Source organism: Phocoena sinus, chromosome 2 (genome assembly GCF_008692025.1).
Source record: "Phocoena sinus isolate mPhoSin1 chromosome 2, mPhoSin1.pri, whole genome shotgun sequence".
NCBI lineage: Eukaryota > Metazoa > Chordata > Mammalia > Artiodactyla > Phocoenidae > Phocoena > Phocoena sinus.
The window spans coordinates 79,138,573-79,157,270 of NC_045764.1; the positions used below are offsets into that span (position 1 = coordinate 79,138,573).

The following is an 18,698-nucleotide window of genomic DNA, read 5'->3' on the forward strand; positions in this document are numbered from 1 at the left end:
CTGGTTAATGTGGCTTACTATGCATGTTTTTTCTGTACCATTTCCTGCTTATTTTTGCCAGCAGAGGGGCCAAGAATAATCACTTGATAAATGTATTAGCATGTCTCATACACTTCTGTGACCACACACTGTTGCTGGGAAGACAGATAATTTGAGAAGAGGAAAATCCCAGTTGGGGATGTCTTACAAAGTGAGATCAGACTTTACTCCCAAACTAACAGGATTCTGTCTAGATTATGAGAGTACCATATGGAGACTGATTATTTAAAAAAAAAATTTTTCTAAGTCAAGATTAAATAACAGTTGGGAAATGTGAAAGGCAAAGTGAATAGTGGTTTATTTTCATTTTATCAGTTCTAGAATGGATGACAAGGAATGTTGTAGTAATTTTATGATGGTTAAACAATTATAGAAAACTGTTTTTATTTCCTTGGATTTTTCCTGTCGACAGCATGCTCCTGTTTATTTGCTTAGATGTGTGATTTTTCCTTCTTCCTAATCTCTTCGTTAAATTCCTACCAAGACAAACTCTTTCTCTTATAGCATCACATTTCCACATCTGCTTATGGTGTTCTTTATGATTCGGTCCTGAGAAGCCACCCTAATGGCCTGCTATTCTCTACTTACTGCTGATCTCTTTAGGGGGAAACACCATCAATTCAGCAGAACATAAGTCCAGGTGCAGCTAAAGAGAACTGTATATTAGCTGTAGGTGAAGATGCCAGAAGTGGTTGTGACTTCAACATTGAAAATCTTCATTCAAATAACTCTTTTCACCTTTGCTTTAGGAGAGTGGAAGTGCAAATGTGGCACAGATGCGTGTGCAGAACAACACACCTTTACTTTAGCATGCAGTGGGACAGCTTAATACTGAAGGAGGTCTCAGATGTTCAGCTGTCTTGGTCAAACAAGATTTCCAAAACCCTGTAGCTAATCTAGAAAATCTGTTTCTCGTGTGAGATACCTTGGATCAAACCAGTTGGTTCCAGGACCAAATTCTAAACAATTTCAAGCCTGGCCTGATGGCATCTGTGTCAGGTTGAATACTATGAGATTCTCCAAGATGGGCTCAGAATGCCAGGGGGCCTAGAGCTGACAAGTGTCTGCAGGATATGCTGGGTCATCAGCCTGTGAAAAAGGTCTGTGCAGGAGCTGCAGACCTGCAGTGTGCTGCTGACATCAATAGGCAGGGAGCTGGGCTGGGCTGCTCGGAAAAGGCTGGTTGTTCAGGTGTATGCCTGTGTGTGTGTGTGTGTGTGTGTGTGTGTGTGTGTGTGTATTGCCTTACTGACTCCCCACTCTTCTGGCCTCTCAGCAGAGGTGTGACTGCTCTCCCACCACTTCAGTAGGTGAAGGGATAGGAGGACTGTAGGTTCCTTATTCGTCCTGTTCCTCAGGAACATAGGTTCATTTCTAGTTATTAGGATACATATTTTTCTATATACTTTTCATGTATAGTATTCTAAAGATAATGTAAACTTAGGTTCACCATGTTAGTCCTTCAGATTATTATTGTGTGCACATTATACTGAATGCACTCCAGATGAAGGGGGTGATGACCGAACTGAATGTATATGTACCCTAGGACATATTTTATTCGTGTGTTTGTCAGGGCCTTTTGTATCTATGGTGTTATGTCAGGAATATGAAGATGAAAAGACAGATTCTGCCTTGTGGTGGAAGCAGAAAGTAGAGCTTATAAAACAGTGAGACAAACAGGATACTCCAAGCTCCTGGGAGTGTGTAAGAGTTCTGTAGTTTTATTTGGGAAAATCAGGTGCATCCTCACAGAAGAAGTGAAGATGGTCTGCAGGACTTGGCATTTAAAATTGATGTGTACTGTCAACTTGCTTAATTTATAATTCTTTATTAAGAGTGATGAGAAAATTAAAAGTCTCTCTGTTTTATAAGGAACATAGCCTTTTTGAATTTTAATTTACATACAGTGAAAATTATTTGGGTTCACGGTTCTATGAGTTTTAGCATACGCACAGTTGTGTAACCTTCACCAAGCTCAGGATCCGGACTGGTTTCATTGCCCCAAACCTTCTCTCATGTTGCCTATGTCGTCATACCCTTCCCTCCTCCTGACTCCTAGAAGCCACTGTATTTTGCATTTTCCAGTATGTCATATAAATGAGATTATACATTATGTTACCTTTCGGGTCTTGCTTCTTCCACTTAGCACAGTGCCTTGAGATTTAACTCTTGAATATGTTGTTGAGTGTTTCAGTAGTTCTTTCCTTTTTACTGCTGAGTAGGGTTCCATAGTATAGATTTACTGCAGTTTATCCATTCACCAGTTGAAGTTGAAGGACATTTCGGTTATTTATGTTTGGGGCAATTATGTGAATGCAGCTTTGATCAATTTTCTCGTACAGGTTTTTGCATGAACATAAATTTTCATTTCTGTTGAGTAAATATTTAAGGTGAGAATGCAGTAAGTGTGTGTATAATTTTATAAGAAATTGCCAAGTTATTTGCCAAAGTGACTGTACCAATTTGCATTCCCATCGGCAGTGTTTGAGAGTTCCAGGTACCCCACATCCTCATCAGTTTATGGCTTGTCTCTTCATTCTCTTAGCAGTTTTTCTTTTCAAGAGCAGAAGTTTTTTTGTTTTGATGGAAGCCAATTTATAATTATTTTCCTTGACAGATTGTGTTTTTTATGTCCTATCTAAGAACTCTTTGCCTAACCCAGGTCACAAAGATTTTCTATGTTTTCTTCTAAAGGTTTTATAGTTTTGTGTTTCACATTTAGTTCTGTGACCCATTTTGAGTTAATTTTTACATAAGGTATTAGGTGTAGGTCAAGGTGCTTTTAATGTTACAGGCACTGTCCTAAGCGCTTTACACTCAATACCTGATGAATTCATAAAAACTCTTTTAAGAATCCTATTTGACATAACAGAATGTGTTTATGAAGAATAAGTAGGGAATTCCCTGGCAGTCCAGTGGTTAGGACTTAGCGCTTTCACTGATGTGGGCCCAGGTTCAATCCATGGTCGGGGAACAGGCTGCACGTGCAAGCTGCCTGGTGAGGCCAAAAAAAAAAAAACTTGCTCTGGGTTATACAGTAAGGAGTGATATAGCCAAAATTACGTTAATCTTCTCAGGGAGATAAGAGGCAGAGTTTTTTTGATGTAATTAAGGGGTAGGTGGTGATGTGGTTCACTGAGTTTACTTAAGAAACCTTTATATCAAGTGCCTGTTGTATACAGGCCACTGTCCTAGCAATATACAGACGAGTAAGACATGTCTCTAAACTCAGGTAATTTACAGTTTAGGTTAAACTTTTGCGGTACGCGGACCTCTCACTGTTGTGGCCTCTCCCGTTGCGGAGCACAGGCTCTGGACGTGCAGGCTCAGCGGCCATGGCTTACGGGCCCAGCCGCCTCGCGGCATGTGGGATCTTCCCGGACCAGGGCACGAGCCTGCGTCCCCCGCATCGGCAGGCGGACTCTCAACCACTGCGCCACCAGGGAAGCCCCTGAAACCAATTCTTAATATGAGTTAAGAGAATTGTTGAACAGCACTGAGTTGCCCAGATGACATTGGGGACTTGAAGAGCTTTGTGTCATTCTTTCCAGACAAAGAAATTGAGTTTGGGGAGTGCCAAGTCTGGCATTTGCCAGGATAGGCTTGATAAAATATCAAAGAAGCAAAGAATTCGCAGATGTTATTAAAGGTATCTTTCAATATGAATACAGTAGGAATAGACAGAAAAATAAACTAGTCTGTGGGAAGTTTGCATATAGCAGCTATTTCTGAAAGTCCCTGTTCCCAACTTTGTTACAAAGTTTCCAGCCTTCATTTTGTTTATCTTTATTTGGAAACATTTTGATTTAAACATTTCCTTTGAAAAGCAAATGTATACCTCTTAGCACCTGGTTGTCAGAATTGCCATAGATTCAAGCAGGATACTAAATTCACCAGAAGTCAGATAATAAACCACTTATACAATAGCTGTTGCATACTCAGTATGGATTTTAAAAAACAGGTCGATATGCAAGATGTAATGATCGCATTACATTTTTTTATTAAACAGATGAATTGTTTTCTGTAAAATAACTTTTAAAAAGTTCACATAGCCTCTTGCCTAGTCTTAAGGCTATAATAAGTTTTCAACTTCTGATTGAAACTTGTACCTTGGTTGATTTTTATCTCAGTAAGTAAAGCATCAGTTACCCTGGTTTGATTAAATGCTGGATCAGGTCTCTTGTTTACTTCCTGTTAGTTGCAGGTCAGTCTTCAAGTTTGAAGACTCAAAGTGAATTGAACCTGATGAGGTAACAAGTTATAACTGTGTTTTGATTAGTAAATCCTGGAGTAGACAAATGCATGATTTGAAAGACCAGTTTCATAGAAATAAACTTTAAGCTAATATACATAAAACTCCATAACTAACTCTGAAATTGTGGACATTTGAGTGTTTGAGATAGAAATCTCGTTTCCTTGATGAGCTATTTGTAGATTTCTCCAGAGCTACTGATTGGTGACTTAGAGCCATGGAAACAGCACAGAAGTATTGGAACATGACTACTGGCTACTTAGGACTCCCCCAGGAGGGTTGGGGTGGTAGCAACTGGTATAGTCCTTGACCAGCTGAGGCCTCCAGATCCCCTGGCTGATGCGCAGCATTAAGACCACCAGTGTAAACCCTGCGTTCAGGTTCTCACCAACTGAAGTTTTTTCTGTTTAGTGAAAGAATATTTTAAATGTAATTTACAAAAGAAAATTATGTTTTCTTACATTAGGGAATAGTTTGTGAACTTATTTTAAATTACTGGATGGCTTGTCATTTCAGATTGTGTATTCATAATTTTTAGTTGGTTTTAACATCAACATGTATCAAGTATTTTATTCATTGCAACTTTTAAGAAGCATGAATGGCACATTAGTTTAATATTACAGTCATACATTTCTAAGGTGGAAACATTAATATGTTGGTTTCTGATCAAATAAAAGTTGGGAGAACATTTTCTTCTTAGCATTTTTTTTCCTCTTAGCGTTTTGATCCCTTTTTTTTTCTGACTGTAAATCATAGAAGCAAATGATTAAGTAGACAGGTGAAGAGGAGGAAGTCACAAATAAAATAGGCACTTACGTTTATTGTGTTTGCAAGGTTGTTTCTGAGGACGGGTGCATGTTTCTTGAGATCTTGTTTCTCGCCTATTTTATAGAGTTCTGGCCTCTTAACAGCACTGCTTTAATGACTTCTTGTGGGGCTCTTGGTTTATGTTAGCACTGACTGGGGAGGGAAGAAAGAGGTCAGGTTTCACAAGAAGGCTGTAGACTTGTAAAATCTTACCTAACTGACAGAAATGAAGTCGACATCAAGGAGAAATCAAGATTTGCATAAGAATACAAGATGTTTTTCCTTGTAAATAAGTACGGAATGTTTTGATAATGCCGAAAATAGTTTGTCTAAAGTTTTAGGGGGGACTTAAGACTCATTGTAAAGAATGTATTCATTTACTCAGTTTAACACCACACTTAAAAAAATTAAAATAGCAAAACAAATACTTGCTGAGAAGCAAAGTTTAAGACTGTCATGATATATCATATTTGTACATGCTTTTCTGAAGTTTCTAAGTTTTGATGCAAATTTTTAAGTAATTAATTTTTTTATTGAAAAGTGGGTTTTATTCAGATGTTTTTTTTCTCATCATTTTTCACATTGAAGGCACTGACTGGGGAGGGAATCAAGCATCCATAGATCATGGGTGATAGCTACCCGAAGAATGATAAGCTCAAAGTACTAAAAAGGCCGACAAAAATTAAGGATGAAGGATTTTTTTTTTTGGCCTCGTTGCGCAGCATGTGGGATCTTAGTTCCCTGACCAGAAATCAAACCTATGCCCCCTGCAGTGGAAGCACGGAGTCTTTACCACTGGACTGCCAGGGAAGTCCCAGGATGAGGGATTTTATCAGGTAGTGGAGCAATGGTAGAAAATTTATGCAGACTCTTCCTTCAGTCTATGCTCCATAAGGCGTATAAAATTTATTTTTAAATGTCATTAATTTTTCTTAATTATGTTGTTTTGTAGGAAAAAACATAAGTACAAAATACATAATTCCACAGCTAGAGATCCTCTTGTAATCTAGCCCCTTATTATTTCATCATTGAAGTAGGGGATTTTATCTTCAAATAATTTATCTATTCACGTTAAAAACGGGAAAATTATTTCTGTTTCTCTACATTTAAAAAAATTGTATTTATTTATTTAGGCTGCATTGGGTCTTAGTTGCGGCATGCAGGATCTCCGTTGCGTCTCATGGGACCTTTCATCGCGGCACTTGGGCTTCTCTCTCGTTGTGGCACACGGGCTCCAGAGTACATGGGTTTTGTAGCTGCGGCATGCAGGCTCTCTAGTTGCAGCGCACGGGCTTAGTTGCCCCGACCATGCATTGAACTGCGTCCCCTGCATTGGAAGGCAGATTGTTAACCACTGGACCACCAGGGAAGTCCCTGTTTCTCTACACTTTATGTACCTTTATGTAAAAGCTACATAGTCTGGCTTAGTAGAAAAAAAAGAAACTTTAAAATCTTAGAGTACCTCTACCTTTGTTAGGGCTTTAACATTTATTTTTATTGTATAGTGGTCACTAACATCCTTTGTTTGACTTTCTTTAAGTTATCGTTCTGAAAGCAAAACCAGTGTATTCATAGCAAGATATCCTATAACTATTAACTACTTCCGGTACCACTGCTAGGAGTTTACTAGGTGCCAAGCAGTGCCTTAGTACCTGCTTATATTATTGTGTGTGTGTGTGTGTGTGTACACACGTTTATGTATATATAATTTAATGTTATTCTTAAAATATTCTTATAAAGTATTATTATTATCCCCATTTTACTGGGGAATACTGAGGCATGGAGTTGGGTAACTTCTCAGGGGCACACAGCTCATGCATGCAAAGCTGTGATTCTAACCCAGATCTTTAGATTTTAATATCTGCACTCTTAACCTCAAGGCTATGCTGCTGCCCCACCTCCATAAATTATGCCCTGTATTGTACTGGACTTTTTCCTGATTTTCTTTAAACCAGCTAAGATTAAATTTTACCATAGTTTTAATATCATTTACCTCAGTTTTCTAATGCCTTAATTTCTGTCATCAAGAAATGAAAATAAGTTAAGATTGGAAAAACAGTAAACACTTTCTCCTAATCTCATTGCAACAGAGCCTCAGAAGTAGGAAATCCTTTTCTCCACTAATTTTACATGTTATACATTGTTATTTTTATAGGCCACTATTATAAAAACTCATGCATGTCTTTCTTTAAATCTTAACCACAGCCTAACATGTGAACCATTAGTTTAAAAATCAGGATGGGGGGCTTCCCTGGTGGCGCAGTGGTTGAGAGTCTGCCTGCTGATGCAGGGGATGCGGGTTTGTGCCCCGGTCGAGGAAGATCCCACATGCCGTGGAGCGGCTGGGCCAGTGAGCCATGGCCACTGAGCCTGCACGTCCAGAGCCTGTGCTCCGCAATGGGAGAGGCCACAACAGTGAGAGGCCCACGTACCGCAAAAAAAAAAAAAAAATCAAAAAATCAGGATGGGAACTTTCCTGGTAGTCCAGTGGTAAGGAATCCACCTTCCAATGCAGGGGACGCGGGTTCAATCCCTCGTCAGGGAACTAAGATCAGACATGCTGTGGGGCAACTAAGCCCGCACGCCACAACTGCAAAGCTCGTGCACCACAATTACTGAGCTCGTACGCCTCAACGAGAGAGCCCACACGCCACAAACTACAGAGCACACGTGCCCTTGAAGCCCTCACGCCACAACTAGAGAGAGAAAACCTGCACGCCACAACTAGAGATAAGCCCGAGAGCTGCAACGAAGAGACCGTGTGCCACAACAAAAGGTCCCACAAGCCCCAACAAAAGATTGTGTGTGCTGCAACTAAGACCTGCTGCAGCCAAAAAAAATAATAAATATTTTTAAAAATTAAAAAAAAAAAAAATAAAAATCAGGATGAATAGATATTTGAAACTGTTGACATTATTAATCTCTGGCCTCATTTTATAGTTTCCCAGTCTTCCTTAGCATGGCCAGTTTCTTTTCGTTCTTATCAGATGAGGATCTGTGATGCAGATTCGTCAGTCCGTCCGATCTCTCTTCCTACATTCTCTGTTCAGGCACCAAAGTATCCCCCAGCCTTCCAGGTGTGTAGGCCGGAAACCTCAGAACCACTCGGGTCTTTCCTCCTGTTTCCCTTGAACATCTTGTGGCCACATCGTGTTGTTCAATGCACAGCATCTTTTGTATGTGCCCTGCCTTCCATTCCAGTCATCTCTGCCATCATTGAAGCCCACAGCTGGTCTCTCCTTCTCTTTCTAATGGCCTCTTAACAGGTCTCCCTGCCTCTAAGCAGTATCTCTGTATAGGTATTTGACTGTTTGATGATCAAATGTACATGGGCTTAGAACTAGGAGAATAATAATAAAGGAATAGCTAATATTCCCATGAGGTAAACTAGTTTTTTAAAAATAGATTTAAAAGAAATGCTTGATTCCTCCACGGGTTCGATCCCTGGTCAGGGAAGATCCCACATGCTGTGGAGCAACTAAGCTCATGTGCCACAATTACTGAGCCTGCGCTCGAGAGCCCACGAGCCACAACTACTGAGCCCGCCTGCCACAACTACTGAAGCCCGTGCGCCTAGAGCCCGTGCTCTGCAACAAGAGAAGCCACCGCAATGAGAAGCCCGTGCACCACAATGAAGAGTAGCCCCTGCTCGCCACAACTAGAGAAAGCCTGTGCACAGCAATGAAGACCCAACGTAGTCAAAAATAAGTAATAAGTAAATAAAAGATCTAAAATACTTAAAAAGAAATACTTGATTCCTAAATAAATTTTAGACTGATTCAATTTACATGCATATATCTATCTTTCCTATCTTTAACAGGTTCCTAGAAATGGAAATAATACTACTTGAGATGAGACCCATAGTTTCAAAATCCTAGTACACCAGAGTTTAAAGGTGTTATTTGTTTTGGAAATTTGGGAATTTAACACATATTCTTACCCAGCTAGAAAGCCAGTGCATATGAACCTCTCTTTGAGCAGCAGAATTGCTTGGATGTAGAACCAGTAAGTTTTGCCTTCCTCAGAAAGTTTGAGATCTCAAGCTTTTACTGAGAGAATTCACATGGGATCTTTGGAGATTACCTGGATTCAGATCACACCCTCACCTCACTGGCTGCAGAACCTTAAGGAGGTTGCTAATCTCCTTGTGTCTCAGTTTCCTGAGCTGACAACTAGGGTAATAATAGTTGTGAGGATTAAATAAACTAGAGTATGTAATGTACTTAACTTGCTGCCTTTCAATAAAGTATATGTTAACCTATAGTTATTTCTGTCATCATTATAACCTCTGTTCTGTGCTTTCATAATATTCCGTAATTTTCCTTCATAGCATTTATCACAGTTTGAAATTACTATATACTTGCATAGTCATTTAGTTAAATGCCTTTCTCCATTGCTAGACAAAGATCCCTGAGGGTAGAGCCTCTGTTAGTTTTGTTCATCATTGGATCCTTGACATCTTGAACATACTAGGCACTGAATAAACAATTGTTGCATGAATGGATTTAGAAGAGATTACTGTAGTCGAAAATTGTTCTAAAATAAGTGTGATTAAAATCCTTTTCTGGAATAGGGAGACAGTTAATCTGGCCCATTATTTTATGAATAATTGCTTGATTCAAAGCCTGTCAGGGTTAACTACACATTAAATGAATGGTTTGATTATAAAATAGTGGGATTGATGTTAATATATGACTCATGGAGATTAACTTCTTTGTGTCATAGTTATAATGTATACCTTTAGTAGCATAAATATTCACTTTTTTATATAACTCTTTTACACTGACTATTTAAATACTGTTGCATGCTTACCATATAAATAGTTTGGGAGTAATTGATGCCAAACTACTTCTTTCTTTGGTGAGGTGGGGTTGTTAAAAGCCTGCTGACAAATCTCTTTTATTGAGAATGTACCCCGTGAAAAAGAGTTAAAAATACATAGTAGAAAGAAAAATATCAGTTCCTTTCGATGTAACAAAGATATATACATACATTCAGTTTTTCTAGTAATTAGGCTAAGCAGATTAAAGATTTAGAAGGAGGGTGACTAAGACAATGCTTTTGGACAGCATTTAAGATTGAATCACATTCTTTGTGAGATTGTGTTGTTCATGGTGGTTTTAGCAGTAATGGTTTGACTTACAAGAGCATTTGAATTGATAGGTGGAAGCCACTTACGAGTCAAATGCAGCCCATATCAAACACTGTTGTATGTCTGGAGGGGAAGAGGGAAAATGAGAGCAGGGAGACCAGACAAGAGATTGTTATAGTGATTCCATTGAGATATGTTGGGACAGGGATACAGAAATGGGTTTAATATATGCTTAGGAGTTAAAATCAGTGGAAAGTGGTGATTGATGGAAGAGGGTGCAGGGTGGGTGGCTGCACAGTGGTGTGACCGACTGAGGTAGAGATACAGGCTGGGAGGAAAGAAGATGATTTCATTTGGGACACGATGAGTTTGAAGTAACGTTTTATAACTTGCAGGTGAAGAAGTCCAGTAGACAGTAGGAGCCATGGGTATGAAGCTCTGAGCGTGGTGACCTAAGCTGGAGATGTATTCTGGGGACTCCGAAGCAACAGATGGATGTAGTTGAAAACTGAAAGTGGATGAGATCACTCAAGGAGAATATGGAGAGAGAAAAGAACAGAGAACTCTAGAAGGGAGGGCAGGAGGAGGAAGGAGAGCCTCAGAGGGAGTGAGAGGAATAGGAGTGCGCAGTGTCATAGACAATGTTTCAATAAAATAATAGGGGAAGAAGGCAGATTAGATGTTTGAGGCATCGCGTCAGAGAGAAAGAAGGGGAGACAGCTAGAATTGACTATTTTTTAGGGAAGTTTTGATGCCGTGGGGAAGAGAGAGAGTGGGTAGTTGCTTGAGGGATTTGTGTTGTAAAGAGAGGCCTGGAGTTTTGTTCTCTTTGTGTTTTGAGTTTGGGAGAGAATCACTTTTTAAAAAAATACTCATTCGTTCATTCATTCTGCTCTGGGTCTTAATTGCGGCACGCGGGATCTTCCCTGTGGCATGTGGGCTCTTAGTTGCGACATGCATGCGGGATCTAGTTCCCCACCAGGGATGGAACCCGGGACCCCTCTGCATTGGGAGCACAGAGTCTTACCCACTGGACCACCAGGGAAGTCCTTAATCACTTTTATAAGCTGAAGGAAGGGGTCAGAAGAAGAATATTTTAAATATGCAGGAGAGGGAAATAAAAAACACAGATATATCAGGTTCCCAGAGGCGAGGGCAGAGGAAGCTGGTGGCACCCAGATGGAGGAGTTACAAAAGGAAAAAAGGAACTTTTTTTTTTTTTTTAACATCTTTATTGGGGTATAATTGCTTTACAGTGGTGTGTTAGTTTCTGCTTTATAACAAAGTGAATCAGCTATACATATACATATGCTCCCATGTGTCTTCCCTCTTGCGTCCCCCTCCCTCCCAGGAACTTATTTTTAAGGTTGAGTCATGTTTGCCTCTTTCTCTTCAGTCTCAGAGGTACTGATGAAAATCCCAAGGAATATCTGGCTTGGTCTTCTCTGGGCAAAATCATTTTGCCAGCAGGTTGGTTCAGAAGAGACCAAGAAGTTAGACATGTTGAGTATAAAGGTGATTTTGAGGATTAAAAAAAAAAATCTTTATACAGTACTTGCTTCATAACTTGCTGAAAACCAGAGTGGGATCAAGAAATAATCTTACTTGATGGATGTATTAACTAACCTTATTGTGGTCGTCATTTCCCAATATATGCATGTATCAGACCTCAGACTTACACAGTGTTGTACACCTTAAACTTACACAATGCTATTTATCAATTATATCTCAATAAAGCTGGAAGGAGGGGGAAAGAAACTAGGTTAAAGATTGCCTTGGGGTGGGGAGGGGAGTGGGAAGATTAGGGAGTGATAACTGAAGGATATGGGATTTCTTTCTGAAGTGATGAAAATATTCTAGAATTGATTATGGGGATGGTCACAAGCTCTGTGAATATACTAAAATCCATCAAATTGTATACTTTCAATGGGTGAATTATGGAATGTAAATCACATGCAATGTGAATTATATCTCAGTAAAGTTGTTTCATACACACACACACACACACACACACCACCAAAAGTAAATAAATATCCTTGCTGTATTACAGGATACATCCATTTATGTTTTAGTTCTCAGACTTTTGTGACTCCAGAGTTCTAGCCCATTTGACCTAAAGTGCAAGATTAGTTTAGTTTTTGTAGTAAAAAACGCTTAGGGGTTTCATAGACTTATTTGTCTGGGAAAGAGAGGGAATTGCTCAAAGGTAGTGGTTCAGAGACATCATACTGTTTGGTTGATTAGATGAGATTCAGAGTGAAAACAACTCAAGTGCCTAAGTGGTTGGAGGGAAATTACTCAAGGCAACAGAGTGATTATATTGTTCTCAGTAATCACAACACTGATAAAAAGTTGTATACTATATAAAAAGCCCTCACTATGTTGGTTTATTTAATCTTTATAAAAATCCTTTTAGAGAGGAGGGACAGATATTTGTCTTTAAAAATAATACACTGAAGTATGGGGGGCTGTTTAGAGTTATAGCCAACAAAATAATGAAAAGCATTATTTTCTTCTCATCCCAAGCCTTGGTATTTATACCTGGGAAACTCCCTACATTTCTGGTTACTTTGTTTAAAGACCTAATAGAATTGGAAAACAGTTTTTAAATTTCAGGTTAATTCAACAAGTATTGTTTTAGTGCCGAGTCTGTGCCATTCATTGACTTAAGGGATCCTGCAAAGAATATGACCCACTACTCACCCTCATTGAGCTCAGAGTGTAGAATGGGAGAAAGACTTGTGAATAAGTGACTATAATACTGTGGGATAAAAGTAGCAATAAAGGTCTTCATTTTACAGAAGTAGAGAAAAAGGTCAGGAACAGCTTCCCGAAGGTTCAGACAAGAGAACTAGGCTTTAAATGATGATAGGATTTCATCAGCTGGACAAAGAGACCTAGGATATTTGAAAGAGAAGGAAAGCTCATATAAATGCTCAGAAGTGTGAAATATGGTATATTCAGAGAATTAGAAATAGTTGTGTCTGTGGAACATAATTTCAAGTGGTTGAATACAAAGTGACAGAGGTTTGCAGGGACTAAATAATTCATCAGTAACACAAATTTGTATTTTATGACCATCACTCTGGAAGGTAACTCTGTTGTCAGGGCAGATCTCACCTAAGACACTCCAGCAAGACTTCCAGGCAGTAGGTGATAAGGACCTGAATAAAAAAAGAGTACTATTAGGGATGGAGAGAAGTCAGATATGAGATGTATACTGATAGATAAGAGATATGTCTCATATGTATGTGTATCAGATAAAACATACTGAATTAGGTGCTTGATTCATTGTAATGGGATAATGGAAGAAGAAATTGTTCAAATAGATGGGGTTGGAGGAACTACTGCTTTATGAAGAAAAGTTAAACTATATTAGATATTTCAATCTGGGTAGGTAAATGCTGGGAAAGAGTAAGATAAAAATTCCCACTTTGAAGTCTGTAAATTGAATATAGATGGGATTATCAATGACAAGTAAAGCTAAAGGTCACGTCCTCACACATGGAAGAAATAAATATGGAATCAAGAGCAATTAATAATTCATAAAGCAGGCATTAAACTTTTCAAAACTTAGGTCTTAATTCCTCCGAAATATGAATATATGCGACAAAAGTTTAGTTAATTAAATGAAAGATAAGCTTACATTGTTATTTGTAAATAGATTAATATCCTAGAAAGTGATTACAGAAGCAATTAAAAAGAAAAACTGTATTGATTTTGAGAGTTTGGTGTTCTTGAATAGTGATTCTTAAACATTTTAGTCTCAGTCTTTTTTTTTTTTGCAGTACGTGGGCCTCTCACTGTTGTGGCCTCTCCCGTTGCGGGGCACAGGCTCCGGACGCGCAGGCTCAGCGGCCATGGCTCACAGGCCCAGCTGCTCCGCGGCATGTGGGATCCTCCCGGACTGGGGCACGAATCCGTGTCCCCTGCATGGGCAGGCGGACTCTCAACCACTGAGCCACCAGGGAAGCCCAGTCTCACTCTTTATATGCTTAAAACTTCTTGAGGACCTCAAAGAGCTTTTATTTATATGGGTTATGTCTATTGATACTTTATTATTAGAAATTGAAACTTAGAAATTTTAAAAGTATTCATTAATTAATTTTGAAATTAAAACATTGATCAATTATATATTAACATACACATTTAATGAAAAATAACTATTTTCCAATACATTTTAGTGAGAGGAGTGGCATTGTTTTACATTTGCCCAAATCTCTTTAGTTAGCTTAATAGAAGACAGCTGGATTCTCACACTGCATTAGGTCTGTTGCTTTGTCATCCATCATGTAGCTTCTGGAAACACTATATACTCAACAGAAATGAAAGTGAAAAAGGCAAAGGATGATTATCGTAAAAATGCTTTTGACCTTGTGGGTCCACTGACAGCAGCAGTTTGAAAACCAGTGTTCTTAAAGAAGTAGGAATTTTCTGTTACCTACATAAATAAAGTATTAATTTACCCCCACTCCACCCTTCTTGGAAGTTGATACTCCTAAGAATATTTTCACTTTTATTCACTGACTTTGTTCCATACCTCTAAAGGCCCATGATTCATTTACAGATTAATGAAGTCAAGTCCAAGGCAGAGTTTGTTAGTCTTCTGTGACCTTTTACCCTTCCCAGTCTAATGAAGCATAAGGCATCTAGCCCTTATTCCTTCTATTTTTCTTCAGAATTTCTCATTTTATTGGTAAATTGTAAAGGCATATATATTTTTTGAACTGGAGTTTGAGGATGGGGAGTAAGACTATCATTGGGGCCCTTTCTTTATATCCTGGAAGACTTAGTAGAGGGAAGGCAAGCTACACTATTACCTGGAGTCTGGACTCCATCAAAATGTGAAACCATGGACATGATGACCAGTTCCTAGAGGCTTGTCTAGAATACTAAAGAAGAATTATTTAGAAAATATCAACACTTAAGACTTATTAAGTCTAAAGATAGTCTCTCGAGTCTGTGTACCTTTTTATTCATCAGACACATCATTTGTCTTCACTCTTTCCTCTCTCATTCTGCTCCAACAATACCAACCTCATTTGATTCCAGACATGGAGTGACATGTCTGTCTAATAAGAACCAAGTCTCAGTTTTCATTATACCTGTAGACTCTCTCCATTCTCACTGCCACCACCCAGTTCTTTCATTTTGATTTAAACAGCCTGTTGATCTTTTGATTTAAGGCTCTTTTTCTTCAATCCATCCTATCTAACAATACCTGATTAATTTTTCCCAGACACTACTGTTTTCATGACACTCCTTTGCTCAAAACTTTTCAGTGATGCCTTAATTTGTACCACGGTACAAATCTGTTTTATCTCTACTCTCCTTCCACTTTTCCATGAACCCTTTATCTGATTTATTCTACAATAGTTAGTCCCGGCTGTTACCGTAGAATCTTGTGAACGCAGGCTGCACATTTCTTACTTCTGTGCTTGCCTTCACGTTGCTCCTTTAACCTGGAATGTCCTTTTTTTCTTCTTCCATCTAAACCCAAAGGGTTCTTCAAACCTCAATTCACAACCAATCCCTGTAAAAGGTTTTTACCTGACTAATCTGTCTTTATTGATTTCCCTCTCCTCTGAAATACAATAGTGTTTGAGATTTGTACTACACAGCTTAGTATATCATTACATACCATTGGTAATTGCTTATTTTTGTTTCAGTTATATTAATTTTTTGCCAAAATAGATCTGAGTTTCTTGAGAATTTCATTTTGGGAAAGACCAAACTCCTTTAGCTGGACAACTGCCCAGTGGTATTTCTAAAATTATTCCTTAATTTCTCTTTGTGATTGTTAAGTTGAGTTGGCCTTATGTCTGGGCAGGAGTTCAAGTTTGATAAATAATATCTAGCATAATGTTATTTCCAAGTATAGTATGGTAGTGCAGGTACTTTTTCTGAATTTGACAAACTTTATCTTATAGCTATTTCTGCATTTGAAGTTCAGCCAATTTCTACTGAGGTCCAAGAAGGTGGAGTTGCTAGATTTGCATGCAAGATTTCATCAAACCCTCCTGCAGTCATAACGTGGGAATTAAATCGGACAACTCTACCTGTAACTATGGACAGGTAAATACAGCTTTTGTCTTTGAATATGATACAGGAATGACAAGGACTTCATCATAAAACTGTATATGGGGGAAGACCACTGTGGAGTTCATTTTCGTTTATGGTAATAATAACCAATTTCTTAAAGACACTTCAAACTTAGGCAAAGAATTAGATCATCAGTCTCTGGTACATGGGGCATAGTTCCTGGTTTTTTTGGTTCAGATCAGAATTCAGATACTCTACCTTAGTGCTTTGTTCCTTTCCTCAAACATCTTTTCCAATCATGGGACCACCTGAGTACCTGGATGGCAGCCCAAGGATTTAGGAAGCTGAATTACACGTTTAGTGCTGGGGATAGTAGTGCTGGTCTAAGGGTCTCCCATATACGCAGTGGTGGTTGCCCACTTCCATCTCTGCCTTCTGCTTACCAACCCCTTCTACACTACCTACACACACACATACATACGTGCACACGCTCGCACACATACACACACCTAGTGCTCTGAAGGCAGTCGGAGTTTAGGGGTCAACTTGGCAGCAACTTCAAAAGTTTGATTCCAATCCTGATGAGTAGTAATATTCCTTAGGAGGCAAAAATCCCTTGCTGAAATGGTAGAGAGAACTAAGATGGACAAAGTTATTCAAGGAAGAGCTTAAAAAAAAAAAAAACTTACATTCAGATATATCTTGGAGAGTACATAGATATTAATAGGCAAAAAATCAGGTATTTGAAAAATATCATACTAAACTCTAGACCACCAGTTAGCTAAATGTAAGCTATAATGTCAAATGAGATTCTGTGTAAAATTACAGTGATAGATTTCACAAATCACATACAAGTGGGGGTCCCCAACCCCCGGGCCATGGACCGTTACCTGCCCGTGGCCTGTTAGGAACCAGACTGCACAGCAGGAGGTGAGCGGCAAAGCTTCATCTGTATTTACAGCCGCTCCCCACCGCTCACATTACTGCCTGAGCTCCGTCTCCTGAGCAGCATTAAATTCCCATAGGAGCGCAAACCCTACTGTGAACTGCACATGCGAGGGATCTAGGTTGGACGTTCCTTATGAGAATCTACTGCCTGATGATATGAGGTGGAGCTGAGGTGGTGATGCTGGCACTGGGGAGTGGCTGCAAATACAGATTATCATTAGCAGAAAGGTTTGGCTCCACAGAGACCATAATAAATCAGTTTCCTGCAGACTCATATCAGAGCCCTATCAGTGGTAAGTGACAATTAAGTTGCATCTTACAGAGTAGACAGGACATAAGCAACACACTTCAGCTGTCACTGTCTCCCACCATCCCCAGATGGGTCCATCTAGTTGCAGGAAAACAAGCTCAGGGCTCCCACTGATTTTGCATTATGGTGTGTTGTATAATTATTTAATCATATATTACAATGTAATAATAATAGAAATAAAGTACACAATAAATGTAACGTGCTCGAATCATCCCTGGGGGGACCGGGGAAAAAATTGTCTTCCACGAAACCCATCCTTGGTGCCAAAAAGGTTGAGGACTGCTGAGGTACACCATAATTACTTATGTTTTAGAGAGTTGTAGTAACGCAAATGAAAACAATTGAATCAAGCTAATATTTTTAAAAGTCTTTAAAGTATTATTGCATCTGGCATTTTTAAAAGATTGAGTATATGAATTCTTATCATAGAATATATGTTAAGATAAAATATAAAATCTACTACAGAGAGTTTAATCATCTTTCCTCTCATGACAGGGTAACTGCATTACCAACAGGAGTATTGCAGATCTATGATGTTGACCAAAAGGATGCTGGAAATTACCGTTGTGTTGCTGCTACTGTAGCCCACAGACGTAAAAGTATGGAGGCCTTGCTCACGGTGATTCCAGGTACCACACATAAGTTGATTTTTCAGTTTTTAATGGGACCAGCTATTAATTTGCCTTCTCTGGCTATAATAGTATGCCATAAAGTAGTACTTCAATTACATTTAAATTTTATTGTAATCTATTTGGAAAATGGATCATTTTTATCTATTTAAGCAACCTTCTTCTCAAACTAACTTGTTTTATATGTCAATGTCAACATCTTTAAGAAAGATTGAATTTTTGTTTTGTAAGTACTTCATTTTTGTTTTTAAAATATAAAATACAGAAAATCTCAAAAAAGAATAATAATCATCTATTTCTACTAAAATTGTCCATTGTCAATAAAAATACATTTGTTTCCAGTTTGGATTTTTCTTTTTGTTGTTTTAAGAAAAATTATAATTTGCATTTGTAGAAATGATGCATGTTTTATTTTAAAGAGTAATGTCTGTAAAAGTAAAATAACTTTTTTTACATTAAACAGTGTAAAAAGTACAAAGATATATTTTTAAAAATGTCCCTAGTTCCATATCCAGAGATTATCACTGTTAACATTAAGTGAACATAATTTCATATATTTTACCATTCATAAATATAGTT

General features: G+C 38.5%; 1 protein-coding gene across 1 annotated transcript in view; it reads left to right on the forward strand.

The window, feature by feature from the left end:
• Positions 1-18,698, forward strand: part of PRTG (protogenin) — a 138,450-nt gene that overhangs the window by 40,325 nt on the left and 79,427 nt on the right. The window contains exons 3-4 of the mRNA XM_032623834.1: positions 16,121-16,265; positions 17,986-18,119. Coding sequence (XP_032479725.1) covers positions 16,121-16,265; positions 17,986-18,119 — 279 coding nt within the window. The remainder of the gene's footprint in view (positions 1-16,120; positions 16,266-17,985; positions 18,120-18,698) is intronic.